The sequence below is a fragment of the Lineus longissimus genome, chromosome 4 (genome assembly GCF_910592395.1).
Source record: "Lineus longissimus chromosome 4, tnLinLong1.2, whole genome shotgun sequence".
Lineage (NCBI taxonomy): Eukaryota > Metazoa > Nemertea > Pilidiophora > Heteronemertea > Lineidae > Lineus > Lineus longissimus.
In genome coordinates this window covers 1,604,578-1,632,089 of record NC_088311.1, presented here as the reverse complement: position 1 = coordinate 1,632,089, position 27,512 = coordinate 1,604,578, and the positions used below count along the sequence as shown (strand labels likewise).

The 27,512-nt window shown below is 40.9% G+C and overlaps 2 protein-coding genes across 7 annotated transcripts; one reads left to right on the top strand and one right to left on the bottom strand.

Moving 5' to 3' along the window:
- The first annotated feature begins 413 nt into the window (after window positions 1–413).
- LOC135486032 (erbin-like) lies at window positions 414–22,676 on the top strand. Of its 6 annotated transcripts, XM_064768490.1 has the most exons (16): window positions 414–519; window positions 1,026–1,053; window positions 7,683–7,846; window positions 8,530–8,647; window positions 12,764–12,842; window positions 13,206–13,416; window positions 13,701–13,993; window positions 14,195–14,708; window positions 14,986–15,156; window positions 15,582–15,689; window positions 16,704–16,860; window positions 17,176–18,404; window positions 18,722–19,175; window positions 19,356–19,627; window positions 19,773–19,940; window positions 20,169–22,676. In XM_064768490.1, the coding sequence occupies exons 1-16, from the start codon at window positions 475–477 to the stop codon at window positions 20,274–20,276; spliced, it is 4,119 nt and encodes a 1,372-aa protein (XP_064624560.1). In that variant the 5' UTR covers window positions 414–474; the 3' UTR covers window positions 20,277–22,676. The 6 variants fall into 6 exon arrangements, with proteins under 6 accessions (XP_064624560.1, XP_064624561.1, XP_064624563.1 ...); XM_064768491.1 differs by lacking the exon at window positions 1,026–1,053 and having other exon boundaries at window positions 420–519; XM_064768493.1 differs by lacking the exons at window positions 414–519; window positions 1,026–1,053 and adding an exon at window positions 3,808–3,823.
- Window positions 22,677–23,263: 587 nt separating this feature from the next.
- On the bottom strand, window positions 23,264–27,512 carry LOC135485944 (metalloendopeptidase OMA1, mitochondrial-like). Its single transcript, XM_064768356.1, has 8 exons — window positions 26,568–27,512; window positions 26,095–26,323; window positions 25,632–25,808; window positions 25,258–25,365; window positions 24,714–24,842; window positions 24,452–24,526; window positions 24,077–24,211; window positions 23,264–23,970 (listed from the first exon to the last, which is right to left on the bottom strand). Exons 1-8 carry the CDS (start codon window positions 27,011–27,013, stop codon window positions 23,812–23,814), a joined length of 1,458 nt encoding a protein of 485 aa, XP_064624426.1. The 5' UTR covers window positions 27,014–27,512; the 3' UTR covers window positions 23,264–23,811.

The following is a 27,512-nucleotide window of genomic DNA, read 5'->3' as shown; positions in this document are numbered from 1 at the left end:
CTGATTGTGTGATTTTTTTGATCTTATGTAATAGTCTACCTATACCATGGATAACACTGGCTTATTCATGTGCAAACTAAGACAATATATAACCATGCTGACCTGTAAATGATGTAAATATAGATATAATTGTTAAGATACATGATGCTATTCAGTTTGTTCTCTTATTTCCATCGGCCACATCATCATATCATTGGGACATGGCTTAATGCTGCAAGGATATCACAGTCAAACCAGACTGCCTAATCACAGTCTCTGCCTATACACAAAAAAGTTCAGGTCACAACCTGTTCGATAGCTAACGAAGACAATAGCACAACCACAGTGGCCAAAACAGTCCCTCCATTGCAACTAACTGAAACTGTTGAGATGGCCCCCTAATCTAATTGAACGGGCACCTGCTATCACGTGACCAAGAGAAGATGGCGACAGTAATCGGAAACAGTCCGGGAACTGTTTACAAAGTTGTGATTTATGCTCATATTCCGTCCCGATTTAGTTGTTGAAAGTTTAAAAAAGGTAAGAGATTGGTTATGTCAATCTAAACTTACCCAGAAATTACACATCGTGCGATGGACTAGCCAGAAATAGGATGTGGAAGATGTGGTCTTCTGACCGCAGAACGGCAGAAATCCAGTTATATTGTACATAATGTAACCTACATGCTTTACAGTAAATTACACATGGATGGTACACTACACTAGTCTATAGTCTGTTGTAGTACGTGTGTACATTCGATCATTGCATAATTCTCTGATAAACGGAAACAAGTTTTGGATCATAGTATAGAACATCGAAATTTGGTTTCATTGCCAGATTGGCGATTGCCGATTGGGTCTTTACTCGTTGACTTTGAAACAATTTGTCCGTCAGACAGAGCAACTGCAAAGTAAGTTGAAAATAATGTGTTTTTTTGTGGCCAATCTCCTCGACGACCGACCTCACTCTCGACTCACTCCATTGATCTTTGTGCAAATTCAATTCACAACCTCGTTATTACTGTGATTTTTTATCGAAAATAACAGATGGAATTACAAACGCCAACTGAGGCCTGTGAGTACCGAAGTTCAATCCACTGCATGTCTTTCACCCCTCCTTTTACCGGTTTGGCTTGACATGCTTGATATTCCGAGCTGATAATCAGTTTTTAATCCAGAGTAATATAGCATTTAGAAATAATTATCGTTACATTTTTTAATTGTATAAAAGTTGTTGGCCAAAAAATCTGGTTTTTGTTCATTTGACATGGAAGCTTGGAATTTGCTTCTGAATCCAACTTGCCCTGAGTTAATGATAAATTTAGTCCCTCAAATTGATATCAAAAAAGAATCCGCTCAGGATAAAACCAGTGTAGAAATTCAGGTCTGGTGTTATGGTACTGGAAAAGTGTTCTGTTTGTATTCTATTCCTCACATTCCCTGGCAAGTAGTGGCTGCACCGGAGACCCATTCCAGGTGGCGGGATCATTCAAGTTCACTTGCATAGTTTCAGATTAACTATCTGATTTTACTAAATTCATTCTTTTGACGTCACTGCCACTATTGCGTTTAAAATGTATCTCACATCAAATTCACTTGCCACTCTCGGTACATGTATTTCATACGTCCCTATTGTAAAAAGTGATTCTCATTTTCTCTCTGGCTCGTAACATATTCAGTCCTTGTATACTTGAGGCAGTGTTTATTCTTGGAAAGTGGCGCCACTCAACATGTATGCCGCGTAGTAGAATGCATGTGAAAGTGAAATTTTATACCCAGGAGGCGTACTCTTGAGTTTGAAGAATTTGTGAACTAGTCCGCAGGTGCTGACAGTCATGATGATAGCATGCAGAACATTTGTTGACTACTTGTCCCAACTGCCTGAACTGTCTAGGTGAACTATTATATTAATTTGGGAGCCATACTGTCAGCCAGCAACTCTACTATACTATAATGCAGAGAGAATTCAGATTTCAGGGTTTCTGGTGAAAATATTAAGATTCATTTTCTCTATAATTTCAAGTAGTGTGTTGATAGCATTTCATTTTACACCTCTCTTGAAAAGACTAAATGACATCCTACTGACATGTCAGAAATGATTTTCACTCTAATAGTTGATAGTAATCCTTATTGATCCATGGATCAGACCCATGTTCCTCAGTGCTATCTCACTGCCTACAGCTATTTCTCATTGATTTTTCACGATTGACTGTGAGACATAAATTGAAAGAAATGGGTACAAATCATTTCATTGATGGAAACAAATGGCTACAAACTGCAATCACATACTGTCAATTTTGTTAGAGAAACATAAAAAAAATCTAATTTTTTCTTATTTACTTGTTGAAGTAAAATTGTCATATCTCTCATGTTGACACCTTTCACATTGACTAAAGTCCTGTTGAAAACTTTTTTGATTTGATCTTGACCCAACCTTTACCATGCCTTCCTGCAAGATGATTTCACACACCAAGTCCATCAGTAATTGCCTGTCAGGTCTCTATTATCTGAAAGGCAGAAAGACACTGGGCTTGAGATCTTCTCACTGTCTGTAAATGGTAGATCTTCACCCCGAGGCAATGGGAGGATCTTAATTTAACATCTTACTTGACACATTCAAAGTGGATGCATGTATTAAGCTAAGGAATTCATTTCTGATATCAAAATGACACATACCTAGCACATTAAGAGGAGTGCTGCTGTGATGTTTACCCGTTGTCGTGGAAAACTGATGCTGTTGCTAAGTAACTTCCATTGCTCATATTGGCAAAGTAAATTCCCTCTGCGTATAGTCTATACCAGTGATGAAGATTGAATGGTGCTTTACCAATATTATAAACAAGTTAAATGCCCATTGTCTTTTTTCTGAAAATCGGCATACATTATTCTGTTGTGTTGATTGCAGTGCCTGGATGTGCACAATGTCAATCTCCAATAAAGTGTCTTCTGATATATTGAATGATTGTTGTGAAAGACATACTACTTTACGTTGCAGAGTAGATAACTGCTTCTGGTGAGAGTGAAAGCCTGTTTGATCGATTGAATTAAATTGTGTAATTGCATCTACAATGATAACAAACTGTTTTATATTGGTTTCAAAATATGGCCTCGCATGAAGTGTATTTCTCTTTGCAGCCACGCTCTATTGTAGTACTGCCTTAAGACCAGTTGGCACAGTGCCTCCTAGAAGTCCTTGTGGACCTCATAATTGCACTGATGAAAATAAGTCCACTAATTTAGTGATTCATCAATGGATTTTAGAGCTTAATGTTGCTGCCTCATTTCACTCACATCTGCTCTCCCAGCAGAAAAATGTAAATGGGTTCAGTCTTCAAAACACCAGCATTTTGTGTTGAAGCCTTTTACCTTTGAAGTTTAGTAATCAGTGATTGGAGACAAAGGACAGTTTTAAAGGGGACAAGCATATCAATGACCTAAACCATGGATTACCAGACTTATTGGATTCATAATTCATGTAAGTAACTTATCTGATTAAAGTGTTACAAGTTACACTTCAAATGATTGCCTTCGCTTGCCACAAGAATAGCGTCCTATGTGTAAAAATATAAGACTTTCTTTTGGAAAATATTAGCCACACATGTTTGAATGCCGCTAAATATTTTCGGTATGTAAACTTGTTTTGTGCTTTTTTATGAGCTCACAGTTGTATTCTTTGCTCAAGGAACTATTGTGAGTGTCGTCGGTATTCAAGTGTGAAAATGTATAGGCCTTTTCCCTGAGTTGGTATAAGCATTCGTTGGGCATTTTCAACATGGACGGGTACTCCGAAAAACATTCGCTCATGCCCCGGAATAATCTAAGGATTTATACCGGACAGCGAAAAGGTAATTTCAAATTTTGTCCTAAAAATAATGCTCTCCATAGCTTTGATTCCGCTAACTTGCTAGTCAGCATTTTGGAGTTGACCCATTTGGTATCTTGTCTGTCTAGTTGTCAAGCTGATCGTATTTCTTTGGAGGCATACTTCAGAGAAATCTCATAGACCTCCGACACCCAGTGATATGATATAAAAAAAGGTGTCTCGCCAAGTCATATGTCATTCATTGTTGAGCCCTTCATTCATGGGGAGGCGATTCTGAGGGCCAGTGGTTCATCAGAATCTTGATTAGCTGGTGGATGCACAGAGAGCCTCATGGCAAAGGAGTGCAAGGCACTATCATAATTATATTGTCCAACGGATACTACGTTCCTTCAAAGGCAAGTGTGCCAACACAAAGAGGGCAGCAAGGGTTCTTTGTCCTCCTGAGCTTGTAGACTATGGTTGGACCTGGGGGTGACCCCTTGCGTGTTGTTCATCTGCACTGCAATTCTTGACTATTAGGCTTCTCTTATACATGATCATATTTTCCAAATTCCAACCTTTTTGAGTTGTGTGTGGAGCTTGTTTCCAACATGAATTGATAACTGATTGGATGAGGAGGGAGGACGAGAAGACACAGATGGGTTGATTTACCCTTTTATAAAACTGGATGTTACATGACCTCTTATGCTTATCTCTACATGTACATTGTCCTGCTCTTTCGTAATGTGGGGAGGGTCAGAGTATACTAGTCTCGTAACCACGGTGAAGAATACCACCCATGACGAAAAAAAAAACATTATGTACCATATCAGTGACACATGTTTGACCAAACTTGTCTGATAGTGCCTCTTGTCCGACAAGCACTTCCAAAATCCTGATCAACGGGCCATGAACAATCCATGTTATTTCCTGTACAAACAGATAAACTTAAATGCATTTGGTGTTGTTTTAGGAAATTAATCTACAAGGAGAACTCCTTTGTAAACAATACCTTGTTGTCAAAAAGAGCATTGTTGAAAGGTAGCCTATCCCTTTGTATTTCCCAAAGTTGTGTTAAGAATAAACTAATTTCACGCACAATTATTCCAGTCATTGTTCTAGGGCAGGCCCCTCTCTTTCATCTTTTATGGTCCTATTTAATGATTCCATATGGAAGTCTAGCACAAAAGTGTTAAATTTATTTATTGTTTGATTGCCAGTCTTGTTCTGGTCATTTGGTTGATCTGAAAGGGTATTAACCTAAGGGTAAACACCAGCGAAAACAAGCCTGATCGTAGATGTCTCTGCCGAGAGACATGATCCTTTGTGGCCAGTGTTTAGATGTTCACGCTGTATAAATGGATTAGGGAGATCCACACGATTATCTGAGCCATTCAATTAGGTCGTGCTCTCTTAGTCCGGACAGTCATTTTGTGCTGAGCTCATCTTGGTAACTTGCCACTGCATTAGCCTACTTGCTGGCCCTATACTACTTCCTCTTGCTGATTGTGTATTGTGTTGGAATATCCTGTGGACATTTGACTCACAGTCTCACGAAACTTTGTCTTTTTGAATATGTTTGGTTGTGGTTGATTGACTTGTGTTTTGGCCCAGGATTTCTCTTTTTTTCTTTGGATATTATAAAATGACTGGATGATTCTGATTGGGATTAACACAAAGAGGTGAGTATAGTTTGCCAATGTGTCTATAGGCCAGGTGTGTGAGATGTGCACTACTGGCATAATCTCAGCCCTTCAAATATGTATGTCCATCATGTGTGTATGGTATTGGTATGTCAGGATGTGTACAATCACATTGCAAATGTTTGACATACTCTGGGAGTGTCAATAATCCTGTGGACATACACTGCTAACCCACATGAGTTGCAAGGCTCATCTTAGTGACTGATGATTTTCTGTCTTTAGAGGTTTTGTATTGTCATATTCTTCAAGTTTGGATCATCTTTAGCCTATGGATGATTTAGGAGAATACAGTCCAGTAAAAGACTGTGCATCCAACGTCACCGCTCTATCATGAGCAGAGTTGATGAAGATCTCATTGATGGAGTGGAAAATAGACTCCTTAATCAACAATGTGACAGACTGTCCACTCTATTCTGCAACCATTTCATGGGCTGCTACCTCCCTCCGCCCTCGGGGGTCTCAGAGGACACCTCCACCACAGTTACGCTAATACTCGGGGTATTTTTATCCCTTATTAGGATAAAGGCTGCTGAAGTCCCCTGCTGGGCACCTATTCTGACATGCTATCCATGGCTCACATGGAGGCTGTGGGGATAAAAGTGGAAGTCTCCAAGAGAGCAGGTTATATGACTGATTCAGGAACCTTTGTCCCATCGTCTAGTGTGAGTGTAATGCTCCAGTTGTCGTCTGGGCCCTTGATCTGTGAAGGGTCTTGTTCACTGTTGCTGGACTCGTATGACCGAAATAGGCAAACCGTCCTCAAAGTGACTCTTGGGGCCGAGGACTGGCAGAGCTGGTTTCCCAATTCCATAGTCATGATAATGGAATGCAAGTAGTAAGCCTACTACAAACACCATGTTTGTTGCGAGCAGGTCCAGTTGCGAGTGGCATTTCATTGTGTGATGCATGTTATATCCTCAGAAAATGGGCCAAAGAAAATAAGGGGAACAACATTGCATATTTATTTTTTCGAATTATTTACATTTACACACAAACTTAAAAACTGACAATTTAGATATGCGAAAACCTGGTTTGTTGGCAAGAGGCTTGTAAAATGTGTGGGTAAAGTGGTAACTTAGAAGGCCATTGAAAATAGAGTAGAATACTGTGTAATTTGAAGTAATATTCATTGACTGTTTACCCTGTGTTTGTTTGTTGAATAATGTGTCCAATACAAATAGTCCCAGCTCTGGCTATTTACTGTAATTTTGGACTCTTAAAAGAATTTTAAATTTGGGGGTGTTTCGAGTGGCCCTTTGCCAGGCTGTGTTGATTGAGTGATCCATTACAAAAAGGGCTAATGATAGGTTTTCAGGCACTATAGTATAGAACCCCCTTGGTGAAAATAAGGGGGTTTTAGCCCTTAGGGAAGTTTTTAGCCTTCATACGGCAAACAATTTTCATCTCTTTTTTGTTTCTGATCATTGGAAACGAGTAGCATACCACACGATTTGTACTATAAAAATTGACACTGTAACTAAGTCTGTGGTCCGAAATAAGTATGTCTGTTTGTCTTCATAGACAGGCAGAAGTTAAATTGTGATGCCATTTCATGAAAAGCAATATACAATCCATTGAGGGCACAATGTATTTTACTGAGATATTTGTAGTATTTCCCAGCGATACTGCCATCAATAAGCATTCACAAGTTGACACAATGCCTTAAACCCCAAGGCTATGACATGACCTGGAATTTCACCCATTACCAAATACATTGAACTATCAAACCACTCCTTTTTTGTCACCTTGAGGATCAACATCCTACTTGTCAATGGAGTTGTTGTTGCATCCATGTTATTTCAGTTGCCATGGTAATCTGCTGCAGGGATGTTGCTATATAGGAAGCCTCAAATGCAAGTGGGCAGCAAGTAATTCATGTTTTAATTTTGTAGTCAAGAATGTGAAGAAGACCCTCATAATACAACAACAGATGGCAGCATTGCTGGGGCCTGTCTGCACATAAGTCTTTCACACCATGAATCCCACACAAATGAATTGTTTGTGAGCTACACAACATGAAATATAAACAAAATGCTTGTGCATGATACACGGCATGAAATCCATAATGTGGAGATAGGTCTGTTGTGAATGATTGCACTGTTCCTTTCTCCACTTACATTAAAAGTAACACATTATTGTGATATCCTAATTCCTTTGTTATTGTGAATTCTAACCCTGTGTCTCATTTGTCCATTACAGTTATGGCTAAGTTCTGTGCCTGTTTCCGTCAACCCGTCCAGGAGGTGCATACGTTGGATTACCGCCATAGCAGTCTGAGCCAGGTCCCCAATGAAGTGTTCGCCTGGGAGAGAACACTTGAAGAACTCTATGTCGACTCAAATCAGATTCGAGATTTACCAAGGGTAAGGATATGAATGTGTGACATATGCTCTGTTAGAAAGGTGGGATAGGGGTTCAGTGATGTAGGTTCAAAAAGCCCTGAAGTGTCAACCCTACTATCTTGGGGGCTCAACACCTGCACCCTTGAAAGGGCACCCAACTAAAACACCATGTTACCTGTATGCAAACAAACCAGGGGGTCTTTGTCTGACATCCTTATTTTTGCCAAGTACCCCTAGAAGTTTGCCGCAGGCCCTTAACCAATGTTGTAAGATCTGTCTTGAAGATATTTGAACTTTAATTGCTGATGTTCTGATTTGATTTGTAAAAGATTGTAGAAAATTGCTTTGAAATTGCTCTGAGGAGTCCTTTGAAACATGCATGTTGTGTTCGTGTTTTGAAACTGGTCAATTGAAAACTTCAAGGTTTCTGGTCCATGGTATTTAAAGTGGTAAAGTAGTTTTTGTTGGTCACCTTGAATGTGTTGGTCTTGAAATTTTTATCACTTTTACCATGGATTAGAACATGTCAGTGTGTCTGCCCACTAATATCAAGCCCACAGTTTGCGGTTACGATTCAATGTACATGTTATGTAGACATAATGAGAAACTTTTTGTTGTTTTAAATCCTTGGCTTATAGTTTGGGTGATCTTGATTAATTGACGGTTAGTTGATCTTTATTGATGAGTTTGTCATTTGTTTTCAGGAGTTATTCTACTGCCATGGGATCCGTAAGCTTTGTCTCAGTGATAATGAGGTGCAGTCCATTCCGCCCGCTATAGCCAGTCTCATCAACCTAGAGGAGATAGATATTAGTAAAAATGGTAAGATTCTGATGTGCTCTTTAAAGTTAGCTAGACTTTGGTTGCAATTGATCATGGTTTGGGAGACAGTTGGATACTTGAGATTACCTTCACTTTCAAATTCAAGTGTTGGATTTCATGTCAAGTTAGTTTGTGTAACATAGTTCAAATCTCGCTAATCAACCACTAAGTCAAGTCCTTAGTAAATTTTTATGCTCCATTATCAAAACATGAACTTGAGTGCAAGTTTACTGGTGAGATAGCCTCCTAAGGCATGGCAATCATTGATTCATTACTCAAATATTTCCTGACTGAAGTCATGTTCAAAGGCCTAGACATATCTAGAGCACACTGTCAAGAATGAACCCAGTGTTCTCAAACAAACCACAGCTTATGCTGACAAAACTGAAGTACAAATCTAAACACTAATGCTCTTTAATACTCGAAAGGAACTTTAAAGATATCTCATAGTTTAAGTTAGATCACACAAAGGATTCCCACGGGTCATTCTTCAACCAGAAATGATACACAAATCGCTTGTGTCATTCGAAATATGAGACCATATTGTCTGCGACTGCCCCTGGTATTAAAATTTATGAAAGATCAACTGAATGCATGATGGAGTTCATGGCAGAATTGAACATTTGTCAAGTTCAATTGAAGATGTGTCAAATGTTTATTGAAAATTCAATTCAAGGCCATACCAGCTCGGTTGATGACCATAATCTTGGAATGGTTTCTGATTCATGATGGCGCTCCATGGCATATTTTGGTTCAGAAACCAAAAATTAGCTTGTCTTGGAATTGGTTCATCAATCTTCAGGATAAACTGCTTGGTAAAGTTGTGAAGTCATTTTGGTCAAAGAGTGCATTGCTCTCCAACCTCAGTGACCAACAGTTGACCTGACCCAGAATCTGAAGTGAAAGGGGCAGACTAAATTATGATGTCTAGCAAACTGATCTTCAGCAACATCTTCTGCACAAAACTGATGGTTGCATTTGAGTCTGAAATGTAACAAGATCCTCTGAGAAAGATGTTTCCCTTCGATGAAAAAAACTAATTGCTTCTGTGGTAGAATATGATTCCGCAACTGCAATCAAACGACTATTATCTGTAATTTGAGTATCCTGTGAGATAATTATATCAGGAATTCTTAGGGAGAGTCGGCTTGGACAATAAGGCAATTATATATGGTTCCGAGACATCATGTGGTGAGGGTGATCAGATATCGATGCAAGAGTTGATTTCACCATTTATCCGCAACTCATCACCAGAAGAGGAACAAACTTTCTGTCTCCAGGTCTTGGCATGGATGGTCCAAACAAAGGGGTCTTACAACGATTCATCCAAGTCGGGTGCATTCCCATCCGGTTATGGGGCCGAGGGTCTTTCCAAGCATTGGGACCTTTCCACCATTCAGCGAGACCATTTCTCTTTATTTTCTTTTCCAAACTCCACCACTATGTTATAAGCATAAGGCAGTCAATGGAGTAATGGTTAGGGTGCCAGGCTCCTAGCCAGAAGGTCTTGGGCTCTACTCCTGCTGGAACCACGAACTGATTCACTGTCCCTGGCCAAGGCACTTCACCACATTCTTGCTTCTCTCGACCTAGTGGCCTAAAAGGATACCAGATAAGATCAAGTGTAGCGCTGTATGAGCTGCTCCTTGAGTTCCCTGGAATTTTCAGGAGAGGCTGACGGTTAAGGTCGGGTGATCACAAATTCTGTGGAGGTCGGACTATAGACCGTAACTAAATTTTCACCTTGCTCGATAAGACTTTGGTGACATTACCAGTCAGAATTTATTGCAGTAATCCAGCTTGTCTTCTCAGCTTGATTCTAGAAGATGACTTAGTTGGGACTCTGAATTCAAACAAATGTGAGAGCAACGTGTAGCCATGACAGAATCGTTTCGTGCTTTAACAATGGACCTTGTAAACACCACAGTAGTGCCAAGTGGTGTCACATCGACATTGCTTAGGCCGGAAGTTAATTCAAGCCTTCTGAATGTGTTCCGGATATTCGTTGAGCAGTTCGGAATTTACTTCACCATGTTGATCATGCTGTCGGGAGTGTTTGGCAACGTGTTGTCCGTGGTGGTATTTTGGCGATTACGACGCCATGATAAGGTCACAGCGACGTATCTGACGCCCATGGCGGTGTACGACCTTACAGTCCTCTGCGTCGGGTTGAGCGGATGGCTGGACCAAGCAACTTTCACCTTCTCAAATGGTGCTTTTTTCATCCCTGAATCGTACACTGACGGGCATTGTAAGTTTCGCATGTTCTTATTTTTCTCCTGTGGTATGATGTCGGGATGGACACTGATCGTTTTCTGCGCTGAACGCTGCATAGCCATACGAAATCCTCTAAAGGTGACAACAATATTTACACCCTCAAGGCGAAGAAACCTGCTTGTCTTGGTCATCATTTTGTCATTTATCATTGGTGCATTCTCGATTCCCACTTTTATCCTGGCCCCGAGTGAGGGTCTCTCGGGCGGCATGATCTGCCGCCCAGCTCCCTCAACGACTTGGAAACTCGCATTGATGATCACGACAGGAGTAGGATTCTACACAGTACTACCAGTTATTCTCCTCATAATTCTTAACATTCTTCTATTGAAAGGACTGAAAAAGTCGCACCAACCCCTTGGCCATTCCAGACATGGTAACGTTGAGAAGAAAACTGATGCGAAAATTTTGCAGAATTTACTCCTAGTTTCCTGTGTTTATATTGTGACCATGCTCCCTGTGGCTGTTCTAGCAACCATTGCAGAGGTCGGGGAGTTGACAGACTGGCCACAGACGCCAATATCTTATGTCCAGTTCATCCGAGAGTTGCAAGATTTTGCTACAACTTTCCATTACGCCAACTATAGCGCCAATTACATCATTTACGTCTTGTCTCTAGATTTCTATCGCTCCGAATGCAGGAGGTTGTTTTGCTGTGCCAAATAGGCCAGGCTGTGGATTTTCAATTCATTTTAATATGATTCCCGAAGAGTTTCTGGAACCGATATGTAGGTTGTAATGATGAATCTCATGGGCTGTTTCTCTACAGTTTAGTGGACCCGCTGTGCCATCTGCGCTGCCTCAGGGAGGCGAAGTCGATTGAAAAGAGGTCGAGCAGCAACCCTGAGGTACAGCGCAGACGTTTAGCATAAATATAAAGATTCTTTATCTCACATGTACTTGAATTCCATAAAAATTCCTGACCATCTTTCGAAAGATTCGAAAGAATTCGATTCGAAAGAATCTGAGGGGATTTTAGTTGCAATTTGGCTATTTGAGCTCCGTTTGACTGCTTTCTTGCATTCCCGTTGATCACACTCTGTCCATCGACGATACTCTTATCTCGGGATTGAAGGGGCCAGCTGGATTTGTAAATCTTTTGTCTAAGTGGTGAATCGTCTAGACAATTGTCAGTATTATTAGCCGCTTTGACAAAACATTGACAAATTGTATAAAAAAGTCTATATGTTGACGGATGCGATGATTTGTAATGCAGCGATATCCCTTCCCGAAGTCAACTTTCCACGTCAAATGATTACAGAATGGTATAGCCTTTACAATGCACTAAGGGACCATTTATATTCCATTGTCGATATATCTTATGATCATTGTTAAGTTCAAGCTGATGGTAAAATAACAAGTTTACGTTTAGCCTCAAGCGATTGTTTGTATAAGTTCATTGTTCGGTCTCTTTATATCGTTCATTATTTAGGAGAAACTCACTTCAATATTCATGATGATTGAAGTGGGATGCTACCGAGATCCAGGGTTTGGATTCTGTCATCATCGCAAATGTCAAAGGTTGCATATTTGCATCCATAGCTCAAATCACTCACCAGTAGCTCCTTGTGCAGAGCCATCATGAGCTTGACCTGTGAAGGACAACGCAGAGACCAGACAAGGTCGGGTGACTAGTATGCTACCTATCTCTAAGTTGATGTTTACGATTATGGAGCTGACTTAATATGCCCTCTTCGGCCCAGAAGCACGATGCCAAACTAGGTGGTTGTCTCATCAGTTATAAGAAATCTCTAGCTGTAGATTTTATATACTGCTGGTATCAACTCTATCAACTTAATGAGGGCGAGTCTTCTTAAACTTACTATGTGTCTCCTCTTTCAGGCATTGTTGATCTCCCAGATAACATCAAAGGATGCAAACACCTCAGGTTTATAGAAGCAAGTGTCAACCCCCTCGGAAAGTAAGTGGTTATAATGAACCCTTTGTTGATTTATGTCTTATAACTGTACTTGTGTACTGTAACTGTGTATGAGACTGTATGTGCTTTATAGTTTATAGTTTAGTGGGTTAAGTGCCGCTCTCGAAACTTACGAGGTACTTGAAGTACTCATCTTAAATTTGGTTTGGAATGTCCTTATGTTATTTGGGTAAACTAAAATAAGATGCCTGGATTGATCAATAGAATCCTGATTGTTTTTCCCGTTTCACTGGAGATCAGCCGGTTGCTAGCCAGGCAATAGCATTATTCCCAGTAAAATACAACATCCAAGAAGTGTGCACTCGGACTCCTTAATGACTCTCTGGCCTGCTCCTCTTGCTCCAGGTTACCTGATGGCTTCACCCAACTGCTGAATCTCACTGAACTTTACCTCAATGATACATTCCTCGACTACCTGCCAGGAAACTTCGGCAGGTTGTCCAAGTTAAAGATCCTGGAAGTGCGTGAGAATCACCTGAAGCAGCTGCCGAGGTCCATGGCACGACTTTCTGATCTCGAGCGCTTAGATATTGGCAATAATGATTTCACAGAACTGGTAGGTACAATAGGGGTCCTTGAAAAGCTATTGTGTCAGACAATGCAAAAACTACTGTCTGAGGACATGGATGCTAATGGATTTTGGTCAATTCTTGCAGGATATCTTTGTTGTTTGGCAAAGATGATGCGCAATTCGATTTGCTATCGCCAATGTTTTTGAAGTGCGTCAGAGAAACAGCCTTTGGGAAGGCTGTCTGTTTCACTAAAACATTGAACTGTTATGATGATAGATAATCTGATGAATTGAATTATTGATATTGACGAGTGTGTTTTGTTTTGCAGCCTGATGTTATTGGTAGTATGCCTGCACTCCTGGAGCTGTGGTGTGACAGTAACCAGATTTCAATGCTTCCTACAACTATTGGTAACTTAAAGCAGTTGATGTACTTTGATGCTTCAAAGAATAGAATCGAGGATGTTCCAGCTGAGATTGAAGGATGTGTGTCTCTCTCAGATCTTCATCTATCAACCAATATGCTGAAAGATCTACCTGAGACAGTTGGTCGCCTGAGTAATCTTACCACTTTGAAGGTAGAGGACAACCAACTTGCATCACTGCCATTTTCTATAGGAGGGTAAGTTGAACAAGGATTCGGTGGTGGGCTAATATTCCTAAGCTGGCTGCCTGCACTTGTGGCAGTGTAAAATTGGTTATGAGGCTAATACATATTCCATAGTGGAAATTAAACATTTCAACCAAGGTGTTTTAGGATGAATTACTTAACTGTCTTGTCCGGACAAATTTAGCATTGACGTTTCTCTTTTTACTCTTTCAGCTTAGTTTCATTATCAGAGCTGAATGTTGCTGCTAATGATCTTGATGAGTTACCGCCATCTATTGGACTCTTACGGCATTTACGCACATTTTACGCAGACGAGAACTTCTTAGAGGAACTACCGTCTGAACTAGGCAGTTGTAATGGTCTAACAGTCTTATCTTTACGGTGCAACAAACTCCAGTATCTCCCCGACGAGCTCGGCCGGATACCACGACTCCGGGTGCTGAACGTGAGCGAGAATCAACTGGTGTGTCTTCCATTCGCTTTCACCAAACTCAAACAGATCCAGGCATTATGGTTGTCAGAGAACCAGGCACAACCTCTCATACCGCTACAGACCGAGGTGGATCGGGATACAGGGAAGCGGACACTGACGTGCTACTTGTTACCACAGCAGTCAATGGACCATGAAGTTGAGCCAGTGAGCGATGGTGATAGCTTCCACCCATCCATGTGGGATGAGGAGAGGTCGCGCCGGATGCAGATTCAGTTTGAGGGGGTTGAGGATGAGGTAAGTGGGACAGGTTGTGGATATTAGCATGCTTATCTTCAAGAGGACTTGTTGTGAACAATAGTTCATGTTGTTTGGTGTCACACTCTTACATCATGTGAGATTCACTTGAAGATGACGTATTGAGGTTTGATTGTCCATGAAAGTCATTGCTTGGTCATTGAAATATATATACTCTGATAGTTTTCCTCCAAATACCATTGGTCTGTAAAGTCTTACTAAAGCTGTCCCAAGCTCTCTGACCAGTGTCATATACCGTACACGTCTTTATCTTTAGGGTAAACATCCACGCACAACGCAGCCATATCCAAAGGAGATGAAGGACCGGGTGAGGCATTCACAGAATCTGGAGATTCTGAAGTCAAAGTTACCGAATGGCGATGTACAGTGGAGTAAGGGCAAGGAGGTAGATGGAGGCGGAGTTGATAATGAGGCTTACAATAAAGATGTAAGTAAACCAGACTAGAGGAGGTTATGATGTCATATCACACATCAGGAGTTCTATACGTCTGCCAAAGACTTTTGGAAGCATTTTGTGGGTTGATTAGAGAAGATAGATTTGATATCCAGCACTGCATTCACTTCCTAAGTACTAAACGTTTGAAATAGTTGTACAGTTACCTTATCATATACTAGTGACTCCGTATTGAGTGTTTGCTTCTGTAACTTGATTGTTCAACTCACTCTGCTTCAACGTCACATAACCTCACATGCAGCTGTTGGTTGAGAAGTGTTTAAAGGGTCAAAGCTGACTTTGATAACAGCTACTCGGTTTTTGCAGCCTTCTACACCTCTTAAGAGATTCCATGGGATTCATACAACATGTTTATTGTGACATGTTCGTTGTAATATCACCTTGTTTTCTGCCTGTAGCCTCCATCTGGGTCTTCCTCCCCAGAAAAGGTACACGTTGAGCTTGGTGTTAATCCGACGGCGTCCCCTCTCATGCAAGAGCGACACCTTTTGTATAAGTTTGACAAGGTACTTGTGTTGGATGTATACGCTAACATGCTGTGCTAATGTAATATAACCATTGACTTGAAGTTGAACACGTCTCATAATTCTTCCCTAAAATGTGCTGCTATAGCCCACGAAATGCTATCTGCTAACTTGAAGATAATGAACACTCACTTTGTATCTCTCTCGGGGACGTTATCTCCTTCTGTCATATCCATGATAGGGAATTTGATGAACATTTAAGTCAATGGTTTTGTGTGTTGGCTTTATATATTGCACCTGGGGCGGCCATTTCCCCAACCTGGTGTTGGCCTTCTGCTATTAAACCTGAAATTACTAACAGACACAGAACAATAGCTTTACAAAACTGTTACTAAATCTTGTATTCTGTTAGTATTCGGTGGACGTGGATGTCGTATGATTTCACTCTTTTGATGCATGGCATCACCAGTCCGAGCCTCATTGGCACTGGCTTCAGCTTGAAAGCTTTGTCTGGACCTGATCTTGCCTTTGCTATCTCCTTTTCACAGCAAGGCTTTCACAGCAAATTAAATGATTTGCCTTTGATGCACAGCTCAGGAAAGCTTTGCTTGATATTCAGTGAAAATACTGCTTTGTTTTGAAGGACATTGAAGTTGTTGGTGTAAGTTTTGATTTGCACTTGAGTGTTTAAAATTTGGACTATAACTTTGGGATTCCTCTCCCCGTACCTAGCCTATCCATGTGTAGAAGGAGGTGCTCTGTTTTCTAACTATGGTTCTTGTGCATGATTGGGGTCTGGTGCTAGGGCCTAGTGGTCAATTAGTCGTATTTGCCTTTTCCGTATTGTTCAGCTGTTAATATGAAATACAGTACAGGGAACCTTAACAAGCTTGGAGTCTACATCTATTCTAAACTTCAAAAAACTCAATTTAGTGACAGTTGGTAGTCATGTTTCAAATTTATCAATCAGATCTTGAAGGTTGGATTTAAGTTTACAGCACATTTGCTTTAATCGTGAGATTTGCCTGTTCTATATATCAGTGTTTTCACATTCAGGATAAACTAGCGCGGGACAAAGCTCGAATGCAGAAGGAGAAGGTGGAGAATAATAATACAGCCCTAACACCAGGCAAGGATGGTGACAAGTCTAGTAAATCAAAGAGTGGATTACCCCAGAAGTCGGAGGAGAAGACGAAGTCATCAGAGAAGAAGGGTATGTATGAAGGTTAGAGGTGATGGTACCTCTTGGCTTCAGATAGGGAAGTGAGGTCAATCACAAGCTTGTCTGTTGGTCATGGTTCTCACCTGGATTTAGTCTTTAGCTTGCCCTGGCATAGGTAGTTACAGGTGCAGAGAATGTCAGTCTATGGCAAAGGATGAGACCATTGGAGTTAACTGACTTGCTCCAGATCATAAGTGGATGTGTCTGTCATGATGTTCAGATTAGAAGTCTTGACACCTGACCACTGAACTCCACCACACTTCTACTCAGCACCACTACAATGATTCTATTGTTTATAACTTTCAGGTAAAGAGAAGAGTCCGTCCAAAGATAAAGAGAAATCGTCTGGTAAAGATAAAGGGAAGGATAAATCCAGCAAGAAAGAGGATAAAACTGATGGTTCAAAGGGGAAGCATGAACCCGCGCAGCCACTAGCAACAAGTACACCAGTGGTGGGGGTAGGAGGTGCTAAACCCAGTCAAAGCATAAGTGACTTTAGGAATGTTATGGTGTCAAATTTAGGCGCTGTGCGGGATTCAAAATCAGACTATGCACTTCATCAAAATGTTTCATCATCTCGGGACAATCTTAATCGGGATAGCGTGAATCGGACTCCATCGCGGGAGAATCTAAGTATGGTGAACTATAGCCGTGAACCTGGTTCACGTGATCCAGGGGTAAAGACGATACCTTATCCCTTCTATACAGGGTATACTAGTGGCGGATACCATCAGCATAACCATCATCATCATCATAGTCAAAACCACCGCCACCGCTCATCGGGTTATGACTCCGAAGGTGGTGTCCGTGGATACCATCAGCGGCGGACATTAGATTATGACTCAGAAACTGGTTACAAGTCAGACAATGGTTATAAATCTGATAGTGACGGCTATCGGTTACAACGCATTCAACAGGCGATGCGTGGTGATGGTTATGCTAGTGATTATGGTGCGGCGAAATCGTCACGGACTCCGAACAAATATGGTAGTGGTTATTCATCTGACGTTGGAGATTCTCGCCGGTACAAAGGATACTCTCATAATGATTATCGTGTACCATCATCTCGGAACAAAGGTCTCACATATTCAATGGCTGGCTCGGGTAATTCTCATTCTAATGGCCCACATGTCAAACGGACTACAATACGCAGTGACGAGTTATATGCTGACCAGCAAGGTCAAAATAGGTCAAGCCAGGGTGAAAGGTCGAGTAGACCTGGACCACCTGTACCTCCTAGGAGTCCAAGTGTGAAATCTTTGGCCAAGGAAAATGATGAGCGAGAGCCAGGGTCACGTGACACTAACGTTCAGGACGTTTCTACACGTTTTCAACCTGTTGGGCGGGATGGGTCACCTCAACGAGATATGCGGCATCGAGGAAGTGAGGATTTGACAAGTTGGCGGCGGGATCTGTATACAGTGTTGGAACAGAAGAGATTGAAGCAACAAGGTGCGGGGTCTCAACAGCCTGAACCGCAGACGCCAGTCAAGATGGAACCTCACCATGGAGTGACTGAACTCAGGAGGAAATCGGTAAGTCCATCACATCTTACAACCAGTACCTTCGTAAACAGTAACAACTGTCACTAAATCGAAGACTCTCTAGGTATCAAGGAGGTGCCTCCAAACAGCACTCACTTGAGTCTGATGTTAACCCCATTTCACAACTCCTCAATTCCAAAATTCTTCATCTTTGGACAAATATAGTCACCTTGCTCATGTTACATTCCATAATTTGGACAGGTTCACGGTTGTTAGAGTCTCTCTGAATGAGGATCATGAGTAGTATCAAAATTATATATCATGACCTCACCTTTGTATTTCAAGTCTCCCTGACTCTGTTCTTTTAGGCCCCAAATATGTACTCACCGATCCCAAGTGATGACGATATGTTCCATCCTCCTCCATACAAGCCAACACCACCGTATCACCCGAAGCAACATCATCATCTAACATCTGACTCACCGGATCCAGAACTTGCAAAATACATGAGCGGGCAGGACAACAAGGCATTGAGTTCTGTGCCGGAGCACAAGGCATCGCCGAGTCGACGGAGTAGTATGCCTCAAGCTGTTGAATCGCCATACAGTCGAGTTGTTGGTGATCGTTCGTTCGATAGCTTTCCGAATCCAAATGATCCACCACCACCATTGAATAGATCACATGAGATGTCACGTTATGAAGATGTGGCCATTTATAAAAGTCAGGAGCCTCCGTCGCAGGTGTCCAGCTCGACAGACAGTGGTTATGGTCATGGTCATCACATATATGAACGGGTGAATGAACTCGGCCATCGGATATCAGGTGTGTAGAGATCCGTACGTCATACATGGTTAGACGTTTTGCAAGTTCAAGCAGCCTACTTGTAATCTTAATGATTGGGAGGGTTGATAGTTGAAAAACATTTTGCGTTCAAATATCTTTGCAGTTGAATCTGTAATGTTTGCTTCTATTTTGTAAACATTTCTGTTTGTTTCTCTCCAGCTTCACCTATGAATGCGATGCCTCCTCCGAGCCGAGCACCACCATCACCTCCCCGACAACACCGTCTGCTCACCAGCCAGACGCCACCCAGGAACTCGCCCAATACACCCGTCTCACGAGAATCAACACCATCAAGGGGCCTAGATGGTTTCCGACCCCCAGAGAAGTCTTCAACACCTCGCCCAGCATCTGATTCACCTGCACCATCTGGTTATCATACCGACTCGCCAAGACAATCGAGCTATGCTGCTGATTATGGATCGTGGCAAAGGGTATGTTCACTGTAGATCATATTGCTCTTATCAGGGCTCACACACCTTATAATGGAGCGAAAGCGTGTAAATATGGCCATCAGAATATCCTTTGCGGAGTCTTCCTGTGACATGTTTTTATTTCATAGCTGTTGTTTTATTTCAGATGTCAGTGACGATAACCAAGAACCCTGGCCTTGGTTTCAGTATCGCTGGAGGACTTGGAGCCCCAGGCAACCCGTACCGACCGGAGGATCTTGGCATATTCGTCACCAAAGTTCACCCTGATGGTGCTGCTGCTAATAAACTCAGACCTGGAGATAAAATCATTACTGTAAGTTAAAGTAGATTGTGATGCTACATACATGTATTGAAGAATAACTCTCTTCTAGATTTGTGGATTATATAAAAAACCCATGAACAATGAAGACTCTATTTTACATTATGGAAGACTTCTTCGTCACCACTGAATTTCTTGGCGATCTTGTCAACGATACAGCAACAATGCCTGTTTCTGCCACAGAATGCATCGAACACTAAACATTGTGTTTTGTCTTTTCAGGCAAATGGTGCAGACTTCACTCATATTGATCATTCCAAGGCTGTGATGGTGCTGAAGACAAGTATGCAGACAGTTCAGTTAGTCATTGAGAGAGATGTCATTGTATAGATGATCATTTTACTGTTTCACTTACATGATGAACCAAGTGTGTTGTACAGTTATGCACTGAGCTGAAAATGTCAACTAATATATCTTACTATCAGTTAACACGCATCACTGAAAATTGTGAGGAATGTGAACAGTTTCGTTGTTGTTTATTATAAGGCTGACACATTCAATGTGATGGGAGACGAATACGATACACTGCTGAGTTGATCTTAAATTTTGTGAGATATTTCGACTTGTGTATTACTAGGAATTCTACTTCGACTGTATAGACCTGTACATATCGTGTCATTCTGTTCAAGTTGTTCTTGACGATTCTCCTTGATGAACTGGTAACATTCCACAGCATTTTGTAACCTTAGAAACATACTCTTATCACGTACACGCTTCTTGTCTGGTGGTAAGCTATAATTTTCACATGTCAGTACATGATGTGTATATAATTACATGTACTGTTTCAATCTGACTTTACTAAAACAATCCATAAAATGGCGATTCCACAGCTTTAAAGTCCCTGGATTCTGTTGTATTATGTTGATAACGACGAATAGAAACATAAAATGACCTTTTTCAAGTTTAGGAATGTCGTCTTCCATTTTGGATTGTGTCCCTTAACCTCGTTTATACTCAGTGGTGATTTCATGTTGCTAAACTAAGATAGAGTTCTAGCACCATATCAATATCAACACTACACAAACTTTATGATTTCATTCATGTTAACATGTCAGTAGCTCAATGATATACATCTTTACACCAATAATAATTGTGTTATATCTGTAGTAACCATGTCAAGCAGTGGATAGTGCCGTCCAGTTATTGAGCAAGAGAATGAAATGCTTTTCTATCTTAATTGAAGACGATGCCAACACTTTTATCAGACTTTTCTTTTTGGACAACATCTGTTTATGCAATTATTTTGCTGCTCCTGATTGCATTATTTTTCTTGGCCTCGGCAGACTTTCAATGATAAACAGCAACATCATCGTTCCCTTCCAACTCATTTTCCACTGTTATTACTTTGGAGTGAATTTGGGTCATTGCATAATAAATAAGGGTTCTTGATCATTATTTGTGCCTAGCATGAATTCATAATTTGTATCTCATAGATACATTTTCTTTAAGAGCAGATTTTCTGCCTGGAGGTATATATATATTGATGAAGAAAACAGGAATAGGTCTTGTTGTGGCGTCATCAGGTTCTCTGATCTTCTTACACCTAGCCGTCCAGTGCAGTCAATGTAAGATTTGTATGCATACACTTTAGATTATTCAGTCCATGCAATGCAATGTACATATCGTTTTTAAGCATAGTCTGTTAGGGTTTTGTATGAGAATATTGTAGTTATACATATACAGGGTGAACCAAAAAACTGTACCAGTTGGATATGCGAAACTTCATGCATATCATTTTCCTGCTACATTTACATATAAAATTGTGTTGCAGTTTTTGGACCTGTATGAAGTTAGACTTTGTTGTTTCTAAAAAAGGTGCTGAATTGTGAGTCTAAGTTGTAATTTTTGAAGTAGTCGTTCGTAACTTATTAAACCATTGCCAGATTGGTACCATTTGTTTATTATCTAGAATAAGATGTTGTTAGGCTCATGGCTCAAAATTGAACCTGGGTCAGTTTTAGTAGTCAACTTAAACATCAACATTATACACATGGGCAGAGGGCTTGAAATTTTGGATCCTTTGGATCCAAGTGAATTGTTGGTTGACCCAGTTACTGCAGTCTTGTCGAGCCAGCCACAGTAGAGTGAATGCTTGGGCAGTGTCCTGTGCAGTACATAGAGATCCTCACCTGTTTATATTGTGGTCATTTTGTGTACTGTTTTATGACCTGTCTCAGTCTCTTTGTGAAGGCATGTAATGCATTGTCTACATCCTACATTTGTGTCGATGAATTTACAGGTATTTCTGAAGCAAAAAGGTCAGGTTGGGTTCTGATGGTAAAAAACAACTCTAACAGGATGTGTTCCAAATGCATATCGAAATGTCTGTTTACATCCTACAAAGGAGATACTGGAGTTATCACTGTCAGTGCCATTTTTAAGTCAATTATTTTGATAAGTTTTAATCTTTTTTAGTGTCTCGGACATTGAGACAGTTAACTTGTATGCTGAATGGTAATGAATATGTCATCATGAATATTCTTCAATGACATCATAAATTAAGCTGTTGTGTAGTATTATTGCGAATGCACAACTGGTTTATACTTTTTCACCTTTACCCATCTGAAATCTCCTGTATTTGTCAAATGGCTGACCACGGTATCTAAAAGGAAGAGGACGATTTTGTCCAAATGAAATGTTGTTAAACCTCATTGTTTAGAGAGAAACGAACACTCCTTATTTGGCCCTAGCAACATTCATATAAAATGAAATAAATGCTAAATACTTGTAGCAATGTCTTTGACTTTTTCTGTAGGGTGTTGACATCCACATTTCTGCACATACTGCCCATGCCGCATGGCCCAGCCTCGTTTCTTAATTGTGGACCTTCTTACAATGATTTTTCTCGATGCCTTGTGAAGATGTTGAGGCTCTTCCTTTGCTCTCCCCCCGTGAGACTGCAGCACATCTGGTATAGTCGGCTGATCACCCATTACTTTGACCACACATCATCAGAACACGACTCCCTTTGGAGCTTGGTATGAGGTGATGCCAGATCACTCAACCTGGGATGTGTGGAACATCATGGATATCACATGCTTTTGAACAACCCTGCCCAGGATCGACCAAGTTCTTCAATACATGTAGGTCATGTCTGAAGCTCGGGAATGTCTCTGAACAATATACCAAGGACTCCACTCCTGGAAAAGACTACAGACTCAGTTGATCACGTGTGTCTGATGAGACAACTGGTTCAAGACATCCTAGTTGTGACAAGACCCACAAACATACTTTTCATGCATTCAGGATACCCCTTGACTGTCCTTACTTGCAACTATCCACTTTGAACAATCAAACACAATACAAAAACCCCAAAATAATCAATATGGCATCCTTTATTTCACAAAATGTACCCCTGATTTCTGGTTTCATGAGAATCTACTACGACACAGTCATTGGTACAAAAAGACAATACAGAAACACCAAAACCAAACACTGAAAAGTGCATCCTTTTCTGATTGGCTCAAATACATGTACAGCTTTTCACACGATCAAGTGAATACAATGAACTCTCCTTATATCGTTTTCAGATTCTATTTATAACAGCCTGCATTCCTCTTATCCTAAGCTAACTTTCCATCTTTATTTCATTTTAGTTGCATAGAGATTTACCCATTTCCCCAAGTATCCAAGCTTCCTCACAATCATAAAAATATATCAAACTTTTGTACTTTTGACAGACTCAAACAACTGAGCACAATAAGACAAAAGAAAGCACCACCACACCGCATTGTAAAATCGTCATGGCAATCATACCATGAGGCAAACAAAGAACAGAAATCTCCCAAAACCTCAACTTGCAAAATTACACACACAATTCTGTAAGTCCAGGTAAATCCATGAATTTTACTAAGTGAGGCCTGTGTCAGCCTTTGGGTGAGTCAAGGGGCAGCACCGGTGTGGGTTTCTCTAAGTCAGGATGTTCCATCTGCTCCTTTAGTTCTTGTTTCATCTTCTCCACACGGTTCCTTGGGTCCTCCTTTGGTAGCTGACCACAGTCACAACTGGCACGCAGTCGGATGGCCTGGAATATAAAATGATACATGGAAGTAAATCATACTGTTTTGATGCAAAAACTTCTCACCATCTCACGATCACCTTCCACTCAATCCATACAAAAGGGCTCTTACCTCCGGGACAATCTCATCTAGAGCTTCAGCTCTCTTGGAGTGGTTTGGATGTGTTGATAGCCAATCAGGGAGCTCCTCGTTCTTGAATGTCATGTACGTCCAGAATGCAGGGGCTTCTCGCACATCGAAACATGCCTGAAAGAACAGTGTTCATATTAAGTATTCTTACAAAGGCTCACAACAAGTTGTGAACAGCTTCAAACTCGTCACATTTCATTCATGTATGGTTCATCTATTCGGAAAAAACGGTGTTCCAGAGACAGGGGTCCGACTACCTGGATCTTAGGAGAAGACTGAAAAGGTCACACTTGGTGAGCACTTTCCCCAAATCTGTTCATTTATTAAACCATTCCAACAGGCAATGATTGGATTTACCTTTGCAGCTAGTTGTAATCCAACCTCATCTGCCTCCACTTCTAGTTTCCTGCTGTAGGGCATGTCCAACAGAATCTGTAAGGACAAGCAAATGAATTATCAAACATAAAGGGACTCACGTATCTCTGAGATTGGGATGGCTGTGACACCACCGACAAGTGGTGCTGGCTGATAAACATGTTAGCTTATAAGGCCTATATGGTATTTTAAAAGATGCAGTATAGACATTGTATGCGTTAATTCATGTAAAAACTCCACTTACTGCCACAACCTTATTGTAGAACCACTGTGTGACTATCGCCCAGCCATCGTTGGGAAGGAGAGCCCAGATTGCTGCCATGGTTGCAATCACAAAGAAATCAATCAGGTGGGCAAAGCTGAGCTGTTCAGCCTGAAACAATAAAGACAAAATGATGAGACAGTAACCTGGCATAAAATACTGCAAATTCAAGTCTGTCAAGTAGAACAAAATCAACTAGATAACGAAACAACTATAAGGGACCATTTGCACTGGTCTGACCCAATGGGTGATATGAATAAAGGCTAGCAAATGCTTTTACTTCAGTTTTGTGCAGAAAGGCCAAGTGTAAATGTACATGGAGTTTTAGATAAAAGCATTTGCTTGTCTTTATTCATATCACCCAGTGTCTCAGATGGGTCTGACACATCTTTATGAATCCCTGAGATACCTTTCCTGCCTGATGAGATTTGAACTCCTGTTTAGCGAGAGACGAATAAAGTTTTTGAACAGATATTGGCAAGTGAAAAGCTGATCTGCAGACACTTTGCCATTAAAATTTACTTACTCCATGAGACAAGATAGCATGTGCCATCTCATGACCGAGGATGACAGCCAGCTGGTCTTCGTTATGCATAGCCTTGAGTAAACCAGTGAAGACAAAGATGTGGCCAGTCTGTGATAAAAAGAAGAGGAGTTATTCAAGTATGAAACAGGAAATCAGTCACTTTTCAAGAAACAATGATGATTTGCCTTAGTAGAATAATCAGATATATATAATAGTTTGTGAGTGAAGAGTGAAGAGTGAAAATCACTGCAATACCAGCCCAAGTTGTACTGCATGACACGTCTGCTGACCACACTTTTGTTGAACAACTATTTCATCAGTAACAAATGTGAACTCCCAACAACTACATGTTCATTTGCTGTCTCTATACTTACTGGTAAGACAAACGCATTGACTGTGTCATCTTCATCGACTACAGCAACTGAAAATGTAAGGTTCTTGACCTGTGGTATATCCTGGTTGGTGTGGTAGAGTCTGGTGGCCACTTCCAGGACGGCTTGGGAAGCAGGGTGATCAGCAGCAAGGAAGTGTGACTTGAGCAGTTCTATTTGCTGTCAGTGGGAGAGAATGAACTGATGATATCTGCAGTCTTGTACAGCATAACTTTAGCATAACAAAGCACTTACAAGGGAGCTCTGTCAGAATGGTTTTGTAAATGACCTCATTGGTAGTCAATACAGAGCTTTTGTTGAAACTGAGCACGGTTTTTTTACCCAAGATAAAGTCACTAATGATGATCATGCAATCTATGGGGTTTTCTCAGAAAGAACAAAAAAAGCCAAATAGGACCAATTTTGGCTTTTAGTTTGTTGTCACATGGGACTTGAAGATTCTTACCAAATCAGCCTCAAACTGAGCTATCTTCAGATACTGGTCATCTGTTACTGCAATGAATCTTTTCCTCCCCGTAATTGGAGCCTCCTTGACATGCACCACATAGTTCACTGTAAATCCTAGAGTGATGACGGCAAGAGTTGCATAGATCTTTGGCCGAGCTGCCTTGAAAGCTTCCCAGAGGTAGGTACGACGATCTTTCGGTAGGCCCTGCCACCATTTACGAAATCCTCTGCAATATGGAAAGAAGTACACATAAAGATGCAATTTCATTGTAAACCTAGTGTAAATATTAAAAACATGTCTTAGTTAGTTGTCTTTTCAGCAGCCTACTTGTCCCATATTTGGTAAAAATTCGTCTCCAATTCAATGCAATTTTCTCACTGTCATTCCCTAAAATCAGTTTCAATATTATTCAAGTAAATCCTCTTTACAAAGCCAGTGTCTGTGAGCAAAACACTCTGGAATTTATTCACCTTCCAGTCAGAACAGCTCCTACTTTAGCAAGAGGTCTCAATATGATCCAGAATAAAGGATGTATAGGGCGGCGAGATGAAGTCCGAAAATGTTGAGCAACTGTTCCTGGTAAAGCAATACACTGCTTAAACGGGGCACGTAATATTCCACCATTCACATGAGCGGTCCTTCTCAAAGTTGTAGAAAGGACACTGTATGATCTTGCTGCAACATTTTTACAGCTTAAAGACCGGGGCGGCTTAAACCTCTGGCAATTTTTCATCACACTCCCAGGCTGCCATTGTGAAAACAATCTTTTGCTCACTGTCTGTCCTGTTCCTGTTAACTTCCAACCAACTGATCTAAAGATTGGAGTAGCACAATCAGCAGGAATAGTTAAACTTACAGCATAGTTTATGTGGTCAGATACAGCACCACGGCATACTTTGAATGCCATTTTCCACATGATTATTTCTACTATTCTCTCACGACGTTCACAGATAATAAAGAACCACAAACAAAAGTGTTGTGCCCAGCAATGGGTTATTTGGCGTCAAAGTAAATGACAGAGTGAAAAGAGAGAACTTGGTCCCCAGATGTAAAAGGTTTAATACAGTGTTCCCAACTCTTGGGTTGAAGAAAAGTTTGATGATTGTTAACCAAGTGCTATTGTTGATTGGATTTTCAGTTTCAGAAAACTTGGCCTTGCCCTTGGCCTTGGGGTTGGGAATTAGAAGAGGAGTTGCAAGGAGAGTTCCCGTTTGATCTTCTTCCTGAACTCGATGTGGGCTAGCTAACCCAGAAAACTGAAAAAATATGGACATATCAACGTCACAGCTATGGTTTCAAAGAGATTGGTCAATGTTGCGACGATAATCAGTCATTTTCAGCCTATACAAAGAAGTCCTTCGTCTGAAAATTTTTGATTTTTCTACATTTGTGTACTTAAATTGTCATGGTTTGGA